The sequence below is a fragment of the Oncorhynchus nerka genome, linkage group LG22 (assembly GCF_034236695.1).
Source record: "Oncorhynchus nerka isolate Pitt River linkage group LG22, Oner_Uvic_2.0, whole genome shotgun sequence".
NCBI lineage: Eukaryota > Metazoa > Chordata > Actinopteri > Salmoniformes > Salmonidae > Oncorhynchus > Oncorhynchus nerka.
Genome location: NC_088417.1, coordinates 39,234,584 through 39,247,552, shown reverse-complemented (window position 1 = coordinate 39,247,552; position 12,969 = coordinate 39,234,584). Strand labels below are relative to the sequence as shown.

At 46.2% G+C, this 12,969-nt stretch overlaps 1 protein-coding gene across 1 annotated transcript in view; it reads right to left on the bottom strand.

Moving 5' to 3' along the window:
* LOC115105157 (rab effector MyRIP-like) overlaps positions 1–12,969 on the bottom strand; it is a 139,733-nt gene that overhangs the window by 26,452 nt on the left and 100,312 nt on the right. Inside the window, 1 exon segment of the mRNA XM_029626829.2 lies at positions 325–461. Within this exon segment, the coding sequence (XP_029482689.2) occupies positions 325–461 (137 nt within the window).

The window sequence follows — 12,969 nt, the reverse complement described above, 5'->3', positions numbered from 1 at the left end:
GTGACGCGAGACCTTTTGCCCCCTGTAGTTGAGTTACTGACTGAGAGCTGTTAATGCGCATTAACCAACATAGCACACATAATGGGCCAGGCAGTAGTATAGACAAGGGCCATAGAAGCCCAGAGAGATATTTGGTCATTAAATTAAGCTGGACCAAGGCACTCTTCATATAATTAAAATACTTTTTTGGGGGGTGGAATGTTCAATAGATATTTTAAACTCCAGAGATATGACACTGTTATGCACAGGAAGACAGAGAGAGGGAGAGAGTTTGCTTTGGACTGACGCAGTCATGAAAGGCCACGAGGAGGCTTTTACATGTACCTGGTAGATCCAAGATGCCTCCTCTCTCCACTATGTGATTCCTGTAGAGCGTCTTCAGAACCTTGGCACTGCCGAACCTCTTGAAGCGGCTCTTCACGTTGTTATAGTACCATTCTAGAGACTGGGTCCGCAATATCCTGGAGAGGAGAAGAAAGAGACAGAGGAGAGAGAACGAGAGAGAGAGAAGGGAGAGAGAGCGAGTGAGAAGGGAGAGAGAGTCAGTGAAATTAAGCATGGCACAGTAAAGAGGACGGAGAAAAAGCATAAAGGATCCAAGGAAAATGTTGAATCACGGCCGAGTCATACTTTGGCACAGCGTCAAAAAAGCCATGTGAAAACTCTGTTTAATTTGACGTCTCTGTATTACTGTGGCAGAGCGATGACTACCGCTTCTCTCTTTCAGACAACACTCTGGGAAACAAACTCTTTCCCTTGTGAACAGAGGTCTGTGAGAGAAAGCTGGCTTCTGTCCTGTTACCCGTCCATGGGGCTACATCTCAAATGGCACCCTTTACCCCTACTTACATTACAATGAGCCCGTCCTCCTATAGCTCCTCCCACCAGCCTCCTCTGAAACCCATAGGCCTCTGGTCAAAAGTAGTGCGCTATGTAGCGTAGAGGATGCCATTTGAGATGCAGCCCATGGTGTTATGCCACCACGACTGGCATTGTATTTACTGAGCCATGTAAGCAGTCAAGCAGTCAACAGTCCCATTCACAGCCCCTCTCCAGCACTTCTATGTGAATAATTGCCTTGTTAATCCGATGATCCAATGCCATGAGGGTATTGTGTGTGTGTGTGTGTGTGTGTGCACACAGTGCATTCGGAAAGTATTCAGACCCCTTGACTTTTTCCACATTTTGTTACATTAGTCTTATTCTAAAATGAATTAAATAAAAAATGTTTATACATTTTCCCAAAATTCTGAAAAACGTTTTTGCTTTGTCATTATGGGGTATTGTTTGTAGATTGATGAGGGGGGAACAATTATTTAATAAATTTTAGCATATTTTAGCAAAATGTAGGAAAAGTCCAGGGGCCTGAAAACTTTCGAATGCACTGTATTGTGTATTAAATGCACACTGTGTTGTGTATTGACTGTGCGTGAATGTGTATTGTGTGTGTGTGTGTGTGTGTGTGTATTGTGTGAGTACGTATTTTATTTTTTATTTAAGTAGGCAAGTCAGTTAAGAACAATTTTTTATTTACAATGACGGCCTACCTCGGCCAAAGCCTCCCCTAACCCGGCCAATTGTGCGCCGCCCTATGGGACTCCCGCCTTAGACCGCTGCACTACTCGGGAGCACGTACGTGCGTTTTGTGTGTGTGTGATTGGATGCCCCACCCCTTTTCCCCATGGCTTGGTGTGGATCTGGAGCCGGAGTGTGTTTGACGGGGCGCTAGCTGCTCATACTGACCCGACTGCTGTGGTCTGTGTGTTATGTAAGCAGTCATTTATGTTGGAGTGTGTTCTGGTTTACGAAACATGAGGGAAGCGCTCGCCTGTGTTGCATGGGATTGCGTGAATCTCTGCCAACTTCGTGTTAAATCTCTCCAAAACCACCGCCCGCCCCATTTCATTCACACAGTGGAAAAACCCTGGTCACATACTGCTCACGTAATGACGGACAAAACGTACTCACACGTGCGCAAACACACACTGAGTGCTGTGCCTAATCTGTTCATTCTATATTGGGATGGTTTCTGCATGGAAAAGTTTTGGATGGGCTGTTTTTTCATGTCGCCTATGTCCAAGTCCCTCCTCCCAAAAAAAGATAATAATCATTTGGAAATACTTTTTGGGATGGAAAAACTCAGATATGCAGTCTATACTGTAGATAAGCATAAGCCATGGCAAAATGTGCTTTAAAACAGCTACAGTGTGTCATTGCGGCGAACAGGAGGGCCTTGAAAATGTTTGGTCAGTGACCGCACCATAGGCCACGCCCGTGACCACGCCCGTGACCACGCCCATCGCGTGAGGCCCATTTTGATCCAGAAGAAAGCCTATATACAGGTTATATACACTGCTCCAAAAAAATAAAGGGAACACTTAAACAACACAATGTAACTCCAAGTCAATCATACTTCTGTGAAATCAAACTGTCCACTTAGGAAGCAACACTGATTGACAATAAATTTCGCATGCTGTTGTGCAAATGGAATAGACAACAGGTGGAAATTATAGGCAATTAGCAAGACACCCCCAATAAAGGAGTGGTTCTGCAGGTGGGGACCACAGACCACTTCTCAGTTCCCATGGTTCCTGGCTGATGTTTTAGTCACTTTTGAATGCTAGCGGTGCTTTCACTCTAGTGGTAGCATGAGACGGAGTCTACAACCAACACACGTGTCTCAGGTAGTGCAGCTCATCCAGGATGGCACATCAATGCGAGCTGTGGCAAGAAGGTTTGCTGTGTCTGTCAGCGTAGTGTCCAGAGCATGGAGGCGCTACCAGGAGACAGGCCAGTACATCAGGAGACGTGGAGGAGGCCGTAGGAGGGCAACAACCCAGCAGCAGGACCGCTACCTCCGCCTTTGTGCAAGGAGGAGCACTGCCAGAGCCCTGAAAAATGACCTCCAGCAGGCCACAAATGTGCATGTGTCTGCTCAAATGGTCAGAAACAGACTTCATGAGGGTGGTATGAGGGCCCGACGTCCACAGGTGGGGGTTGTGCTTACAGCCCAACACCGTGCAGGACATTTGGCATTTGCCAGAGAACACCAGGATTGGCAAATTCGCCACTGGCGCCATGTGCTCTTCACAGATGAAAGCAGGTTCACACTGAGCACGTGACAGACGTGACAGAGTCTGGATACGCCGTGGAGAACGTTCTGCTGCCTGCAACATCCTCCAGCATGACCGGTTTGGCGGTGGGTCAGTCATGGTGTGGGGTGGCATTTCTTTGGGGGGAGGCACACAGCCCTCCATGTGCTCGCCAGAGGTAGCCTGACTGCCATTAGGTACCGAGATGAGATCCTCAGACCCCTTGTGAGACCATATGCTGGTGCGGTTGGCCCTGGGTTCCTCCTAATGCCAGACAATGCTAGACCTCCTGTGGCTGGAGTGTGTCAGCAGTTCCTGCAAGAGGAAGGCATTGATGCTATGGACTGGCCCGCCCGTTCCCCAGACCTGAATCCAATTGAGCACATCTGGGACATCATGTCTCGCTCCATCCACCAACGCCACGTTGCACCACAGACTGTCCAGGAGTTGGCGGATGCTTTAGTCCAGGTCTGGGAGGAGATCCCTCAGGAGACCATCCTCCACCTCATCAGGAGCATGCCCAGGCGTTGTAGGGAGGTCATACAGGCACGTGGAGGCCACACACACTACTGAGCCTCATTTTGACTTGTTTTAAGAACATTACATCAAAGTTGGATCAGCCTGTAGTGTGGTTTTCCACTTTAATTTTGAGTGTGACTCCAAATCCAGACGTCCATGGGTTGATAAATTTGATTTCCATTGATAATTTGTGTGATTTTGTTGTCAGCACATTCAGCTATGTAAAGAAAAAAGTATTTAATAAGAATATTTTATTCATTCAGATCTAGGATGTGTTATTTTAGTGTTCCCTTTATTTTTTGGAGCAGTGTATATAAATTATATCCCTCACTGCCCTCATGGAAGTGAGTCAGAGTGTGTGTGTGTGCCAGACATCAGTGTTTGTGTGTGTGCCAGACATCAGTGTGTGTGTGTGTGTCAGACATCAGTGTATGTGTGTGTGTGCCAGGCAGCAGTGTGTGTGTGTGCCAGACATCAGTGTGTGTGTGTGTGTGTCAGACATCAGTGTATGTGTGTGTGTGTGCCAGGCAGCAGTGTGTGTGTGTCTCTATGCCAGCATGAGACAAACCAGATACATACAGTATATAAGCTGCTAATAGAGGAATCATGAGTGCCTTTGAAGGTCCTTGGGTTTTGTAGGCTCTCATCCCTCCCTCCATCCCACCCTCCCTCTGTTCTCTGTGGACTTATTATCCTCCTCTCTCCCTCTATCAGCTGGCCCGACAAACGCGCCCGGCCTCCTTAATTCACGCCCGGGGTCACCCAGGTTCCAGTAATGGCTGCCGGGAGCAAGCGAAAGCAGAGCGCCCAACTGAAAAGGCCCGGCTGGTTTTTATCTCTGGCTACTTGCTTCTCACTGCCGCCGCACAGCCAAACAGGAAATAAATGAATGAGCAACTGAAGAGAAACAGGGGAGAAATACACATGGTTTCTGTGCGATAAGGCTTAAAGTGTCACAGAAGTTGAACTGGGACTCCAGGAGGTATACACTGAGGGTTCGAGCACAACAGCACTTACAGTTGACCGGGGCAGCTCTAGCAGGGCAAAAAGTTGACAAACAGACTTGTTGGAAAGGTGGCATCCTATGACGGTGCCACGTTGAAAGTCACTGAGCTCTACAGTAAGGCCATTCTACTGCAAATGTTTGTCTATGGAGATTGCATGACAGTGTGCTCGATTTTATACACCTGTCAGCAACAGGTATGGCTGAAATAGCCGACTCCACTCATTTGAAGGGGTGTCCACAAACCTTTGTATACAGTACATTCGGAAAGTATTCAGGATTTTTTAGATTACAGCTTTATTCTAAAATGGATAAATCAAATGTTTTCCTCATCAATCTATAATTTTAATGGTAGGTTTATTTGAACACAGAATAACAACAACAAAAATCCAGAAAAACGCATGTCAAAAATGTTATAAATTGATTTGCATTTTAATGAGGGAAATAAGTATTTGACCCCTCTGCAAAGCATGACTTAGTACTTGGTGGCAAAACCCTTGTTGGCAATCACAGAGTTCAGACGTTTCTTGTAGTTGGCTACCAGGTTGGCACACATCCCTTTGCAGATCTTCTCCAAGTCATTAAGGTTTCGAGGCTGACGTTTGGCAACTCGAACCTTCAGCTCCCTCCACAGATTTTCTATGGGATTAAGGTCTGGAAACTGGCTAGGCCACTCCAGGACCTTAGTGTGCTTCTTTTTGAGCCACTCCTTTGTTGCCTTGGCCGTGTGTTCTGGGTCATCATCATGCTGGAATACCCATCCATGACCCATTTTCAATGCCCTGGCTGAAGGAAGGAGGTTCTCACCCAAGATTTGACGGCACATGGCCCCGTCCATCGTCCCGTTGATGCGGTGAAGTTGTCCTGTCCCCTTAGCAGAAAAACACCCCTAAAGCATAATGTTTCCACCTCCAAGTTTGACGGTGGGGATAGTGTTCTTGGGGTCATAGGCAGCATTCCTCCTGCTCCAAACACGGCGAGTTGAGTCAATGCCAAAGAGCTCCATTTTGGTCTGATCTGACCACAACACTTTCACCCAGTTGTCCTCTGAATCATTCAGATGTTCATTGGCAAACTTCAGACTGGCATGTACAGTATGTGCTTTCTAGAGCAGGGGGACCTTGCGGGCTCTGCAGGATTTCAGTCCTTCACAGCGTAGTGTGTTACCAATTGTTTTCTTGGCGACTATGGTCCCAGGGGCCTTGAGATCATTGACAAGATACTCTCGTGTAGTTCTAGGCTGATTCCTCACCGTTCTCATGATCATTGCAACTCCACGAGGTGAGATCTTGCATGGAGCCACAGGCTGAGGGAGATTGACAGTTCTTTTGTGTTTCTTCCATTTGTGAATAATCGCACCAACTGTTGTCACCTTCTCACCAAGCTGCTTAGCGATGGTCTTGTAGCCCATTCCAGCCTTGTGTAGGTCTACAATCTTGTCCCTGACATCCTTGGAGAGCTCTTTGGTCTTGGCCATGGTGGAGAGTTTGGAATCTGATTGATTGATTGCTTCTGTGGACAGGTATCTTTTATACAGGTAACAAACTGAGATTAGGAGCACTCCCTTTCAGAGCGTGCTCCAAATCTCAGCTCGTTACCTGTATAAAAGACACCTGGGAGCGAGAAATCTTTCTGATTGAGAGGGGGTCAAATACTTATTTCCCACAAAAGCAAATCAATTTATAACATTTTTGACATGCGTTTTTCTGGATTTTTTTGTTGTTATTCTGTCTCTCGCTGTTCAAATAAACCTACCATTCAAATTAGACACTGATAATTTCTTTGTCAGTGGGCAAACGTACAAAATCAGCAGGGGATCAGATACTTTTCCCCCCTCACTGTAAGTATTCAGACCTTTTGCTATGAGACTCGAAATTGAGCTCAGGTGCATCCTGTTTCCATAGATCATCCTTGAGATGTTCCAACAACTTGATTGTGGTAAATTTTACCACAGGTAACTTTTACATGTGGTAAATTCAATTGATTGGACATGATTTGGAAAGGCACACAGCTGTCTATATAAGGTCCCACAGTTGACAGTGCATGTCAGAGCAAAAACCAAGCCATGAGGTCGAAGGAATTGTCCGTAGAGCTCCAAGACAGGATTGTGTCGAAGCACAGATCTGGTGAAGGGTACCAGAGGATCTGCAGGGAAGAATGGGAGAAACTCCCCAAATACAGGTGTGCCAAGCTTGTAGCATCATACCCAAGAAGACTAGAGGCTGTAATCGCTGCCAAAGGTGCTTCAACAAAGTACTGAGTGAAGGGTCTGAATAACTCAGTTCTTTCTTTTTAATACATTTGCAAAACATTTTTTTTCACTTTGTCATTATGGGATATTGTATGTACATTTAGGGGGGTAAAAAAACAATTGAACCCCATTTTAGAATAAGGCTATAACATAACAAAACGTGGAAAAATTCAAGGGGTCTGAATACTTTCCGAATGCACTGTAGAGTGTAGATTGTGTATGAGTGCCATTCTGAGGGTGAATGGGCAAGAAAATATTTAAGTGCCTTTGAACAGTGTATGGTAGTATTTCCCGGGCGCAGCGGTTTGTGTCAAGAACTGCAACGTTGCTGGGTTTTTCACGCTCAACATTTCGCCGCGTGTATCAAGAATGGTCCACCACCCGAAGGACATCCAGCCCACTTGATACAACGGTGTGAAGCATTTCCGTTCTGCATCAGTGGGCTCAACTAGCAGCCCTCCACTCCCTGTGCCTGTCATTCAAGACGAGTAGTGAAACAGATGGGGGACAATGTACAGTTCAGGTTCAGCATCTGATCCATCTCTCCTCCTCCCTTACAGGCTACTCAAGTGTTAGGCTACACACTACACGAACCCTCTCAAATGTAGTCAAATCATGTCAGCACACTAACCCTCTCAAATGTAGTCAAATCATGTCAGCACACGAACCCTCTCAAATGTAGTCAAATCATGTCAGCACACGAACCCTCTCAAATGTAGTCAAATCATGTCAGCACACTAACCCTCTCAAATGTAGTCAAATCATGTCACTACACGAACACTCTCAAATGTAGTCAAATCATGTCAGCACACTAACCCTCTCAAATGTAGTCAAATCATGTCAGCACACTAACCCTCTCAAATGTAGTCAAATCATGTCAGCACACTAACCCTCTCAAATGTAGTCAAATCATGTCAGCACACTAACCCTCTCAAATGTAGTCAAATCATGTCAGCACACTAACCCTCTCAAATGTAGTCAAATCATGTCAGCACACTAACCCTCTCAAATGTAGTCAAATCATGTCACTACACGAACACTCTGAAATTAAATCAAATCATGTCAGCACACTAACCCTCTCAAATGTAGTCAAATCATGTCAGCACACTAACCCTCTCAAATGTAGTCAAATCATGTCAGCACACTAACCCTCTCAAATGTAGTCAAATCATGTCAGCACACTAACCCTCTCAAATGTAGTCAAATCATGTCAGCACACGAACCCTCTCAAATGTAGTCAAATCATGTCAGCACACTAACCCTCTCAAATGTAGTCAAATCATGTCAGCACACTAACCCTCTCAAATGTAGTCAAATCATGTCAGCACACGAGCCACTTCAAATTAAGTCAGTACACAAACCTTCCCAAATTAAGTTGGCTCTACTGTTTTCATGTATTTTCAGAGAGTGCTGTGATTTATGAAACATGACATTCTGTCTCGTGGGTTTATCCCACGAATTTCAGAGAGCGAAGTGGGTAAGGGAAGGAGGTTTCGTTCGGCACCCTACTGCTGCAGCACAGTTACTTTGTGCGAATCCATATTCCGTAATGAGGTTAGGAGAAAACAAAACGTATTCCAGACTCACATGAATAAGGGAGCGGGATTCTTCGTGAGAGTCTCTTCTCCCCGAACCCCCAGCACCCTGCCTTGGAGCTTGGGAGGGAACAAGCTTTCCTCCCCTTCTTTACTCTCTCTCCTCTCTTCTTCGATCAATTTGCACGTCTAAATGTGATCTAAATAAAATATGTTTGCGAAATAAAAACTTGTAGGGGAAAAAAAAGGCCTCTGACGCTTTTCCAAGGACCCCACTTCCCCTGGCAAAAGGAACTATTACCATAATTGACTTGTAATGAATCCCAGTGGTTTCTGTGGAGGGGGTGGAGCAGGGAGAGGGAAGGCAGAGGGATGGGTAAAAGCGGCGCTTCTTCGACATCAAAGATCAAATCTCTTTCCTCTGCTCTGAACGCCAACAGACGATCTCTCTATTTAATGAAACAAAATAAGATGTGGGGGTGAAATGAAGCAGCTCTGTGTTTGATGATTAGTTTGGGATTTTAAAGTTTGAGGAGGAGATCATCTCATGATTTTTTTACATCTTAATGAGTCTGCTGTGAAATGTTTGAAGGGTTGGAGTGTTCGTGGGGATCTGACCATTTCATTCCACGGAGAGGCTCGAGGTTCAAGTTGTGTGTCAAAGAAAGGTTTTTCCCCCCACTGTCTGCGAAAAAGTAAGAAAAAAACATATCAACTCGGCAAAAAAAGAAACGGCCCTTTTTCAGGACTCGTCTTTCAAAGATATTTGGATTTTTACAAATTAACTTCACAGATCTTCATTGTAAAGGATTTAAACACGGTTTCCCATGCTTGTGTAATGAACCATAAACAATTCATGAATATGCGCCTGTGGAACGGTCGTTAAGACACTAACAGCTTACAGACGGTAGACAATTAAGGTCACAGTTATGAAAACTTAGAACACTAAAAGAGGCCTTTCTACTGCCTCTGAAAAACACCAAAAGAAAGATGCCCAAGGTCCCTGCTCATCTGCGTGAACGTACCTTAGGCATGCTGCAAAGAGGCATGAGGACTGCAGATGTGGCCAGGGCAATAAATTGCAATGTCCGTACTGTGAGATGCCTAAGACAGAGCTACAGGTAGACAGGATGGAGAGCTGATCATCCTCGCAGTGGCAGACTACGTGTAACAACACCTGCACAGGATCGGTATTTATGCTGCAGTAGTTTGTGTCGGGGGGCTAGGGTCAGTTTGTTATATCTGGAGTACTTCTCCTCTCCTATTCGGTGTCATGTGTGAATTTAAGTGTGCTCTCTCTAATTCTCTCTTTCTTTCTCTCGGAGGGCTTGAACCCTAGGACCATGACTCAGGACTACCTGACATGATGACTCCTTGCTGTCCCCAGTCCACCTGGCCGTGCTGCTGCTCAGGTTTCAACTGTTCTGCCTTATTATTATTGGACCATGCTGGTCATTTATGAACATTTGAACATCTTGGCCATGTTCTGTTATAATCTCCACCTGGCACAGCCAGAAGAGGACTGGCCACCCCACACAGCCTGGTTCCTCTAGGTTTCTTCCTAGGTTTTGGTCTTTCTAAGGAGTTTTTCCTACCCACCATGCTTCTACACCTGCATTGCTTGCTGTTTGGGGTTTTAGGCTGGGTTTCTGTACAGCACTTTGAGATATCAGCTGATGTATGAAGGGCTATATAAATAAATTTGATCGGTACATCCGAACATCACACGGGACAGGTACAGGATGGCAACAACAACTATCCGAGTTACACCAGGAACGCACAATCCCTCCATCAGTGCTCAGACTGTCCCCAATAGGCTGAAAGAGGCTGGACTGAGCGCTTCTAGGCCTGTTGTAAGGCAGGTCTTTACCAGACATCACTGCCAAAAACATCGCCTATGGGCACAAACCCATCGTCGCTGGACCAGACATTCACTGACGAGTCGCGGTTTTGTCTCACCAGGAGTGATGGTCGGATTTGCGTTTATCATCGAAGGAATGAGCATTACACAGAGGCCTGTACTCTGGAGCGGGATCGATTTGGAGGTGGAGGGTCCGTCATGGTCTGATGCGGTGTGTCACAGCATCATTGGACTGAGCTTGTTGTCATTGCAGGCAATCTCAACGCTGTGCGTTACAGGGAAGACATCCTCCTCCCTCATGTGGTACCCTTCCTGCAGGCTCATCCTGACATGACCTTCCAGCATGACAATGCCACCAGCCATACTGCTCATTCTGTGCGTGATTACCTGCAAGACAGGAATGTCAGTGTTCTGCCATGGCCAGCGAAGAGCCCGGATCTCAATCTGGGACCTGTTGGATCGGAGGGTGAGGGCTAGGGACATCCCCCCCCCACACTGTGTTTGTGTGTGTGTGTATGCGTGCGTACATGTGTATTAAGAGACATAGACAAGTCCATCACTAACCACTGGTTATGAGGCAGTACGAGCCACTCCCAGTCTGAATGGAAACCACACAGACAGACGATCGACAGCTCAACCTCACCCCGAAGAAAGGAATGCATGCAAAGCCATCACAACCAGTGGCATGGCCTATTTTAAAGGCCATCACATTTAGGCCATCCTTAGATCAAATCTAACACATTTCAAATGTTATTGCGCCCCTCAATGTAAATAAAGCATGGTGAAGAGGCAGACTGGAACAGCACTGAGCCCCTCTAGCTGCGGACCTCTGACCTATCTGTGTGTGTGTGTGTGTCTGTATACATGAACACCCATGTGCGCTCGCGCCCCCCCGGCCAGTTCAGAAGGTCTAGGGTGTTCCGTCTTGCTAACTTAACTCACTTGTCTAAATATAGGAGCAGCAGATCCTCACTTCTGCTCAGGCACCGCTAGGCAATTCTCTCACCCAAACGTTCATCTCTCACTCCTTCCTCCCCCTAGAACCCCTAGCACTGCAAATGGCCATGGCAGCAGCTGAGAGAGCCCAGGGCCGCATCCCAAATGGCACCCTGTTCCCTAATATAGTGCACTACTTTTTCCACCTGGGCCCATAGGGCTCTCGCCAAAAGTAGTGCCCTATGTAGAGAATAGGGTGCTATTTGGGATGCAGCACAGGACAAACTGTTCCTATTGGCCCCAATCCGAACTTCAGATCAAGGCACTTAAGATGAAATGAGAGGAGGTCTGAGATAAAGAAGAGAAGGGGGGGTTAATATGAATGGGATTGTAGAATCCAAAAGCCTCCTTCCAAAGTACCTATCACAACTGGTCTGGGAGAGGCTGGACAGTGTATGAGATTGTGAGAGAAGTGTGTGTACTCTTACATGCCTGTGTGTGTGTGTGTGTGTGTGCGCGCGCGTAGCTAGCATCCGATGAAGCAAGCGGCGCAGAACGGAGACAAAATTGTGAAAGGAAGATATACACGACAGCAACATTCTCTGTTGCCTCTTCCCATTCGTTCAGCACGCGGCCAACCGTAGTGTGTGGCTAATGGTAGCCGCGAGCTACGCTAGCCTTGTTTAGAGCTATGACATCTAATGAGGCGAGCACAGCAGAAGCTGGAAGAGACGGGGGGGGGTGTAAACAAATTAATGGCCACTCCTAACACATTATCAAAGCGATAGCAGACACGCTATTAATACAGCAGACAAGTCCAATCCCAATCACATGGGGAGGTCCCTGGGTGGCCGGTTTGACTTGGCGGTGGTCCCTGGGCAAGACAAGGTTGAAGACCTCTGCATCACCGTCTCGGACGTTGCATTGAACCTGTAGCGCGACGTCACTCAAGAAGTGGAAATCTATTCTGCCCGACCAAGCAAAAAGAGCAGTAACTGTTGACATTTTTTTTTATACATTAAATACATGCTTTATCATGTGGGCAAATACCCTGCCTTAATTGTGTGGTGTTATGGAGAAAATGGGAGGGGGGTCATGTTTACAGTTACTGCAGAAAGTTAGTGAAACCAAGGAAAAAGGCACTTAACTGCCATCACTCATGTCATTTACTGCCTTTTTTCCTTGGTTTCCCTGAGCTTTGGGCTGCAGTGTCTACGGTTTACCTTGCTTTTATTTAATATATGGCTGTCAGTGTATCAAACTACATGACACTGAAAGCTATATATTAACACAACATTGTGTACAAAAAACGAATTGTCATGGAAACGTATTTCAGTGGGTGTACCAAGCAAGAAGGCAGTAACTGCCGTCTAGGGTCAAAGGTCAATATGAATAAAAAATGACCTGAAACCAAAACACCTTAGCCGGAAACTGTAATACTGGCTGGAATTAAAAAGGATCTGAGATGGCATAACTGCCAGGTTGAAAAGGCAAGATTCAGGATCCTCCGTGACACGTGGAAATGAGATATGTTAAATTAATTATGTTATGTACCATCTCTGGATGGAAGGACAAACCAACCACAAGCCCAATGCTTTATGCAATGGCACCTTCTGTAGGACATACAGTGGGGGATAACTACCTACCGTGTAGACACGTAATGTCCCCTTCAGAGAGGGGAAAACTGTGGATACTGAAGGTGACATTTTGGCTCCAATTGTAAGAGCCTGGTGAACACAGGGAGCTAACATGAGAGCCATGCCCTAAACATA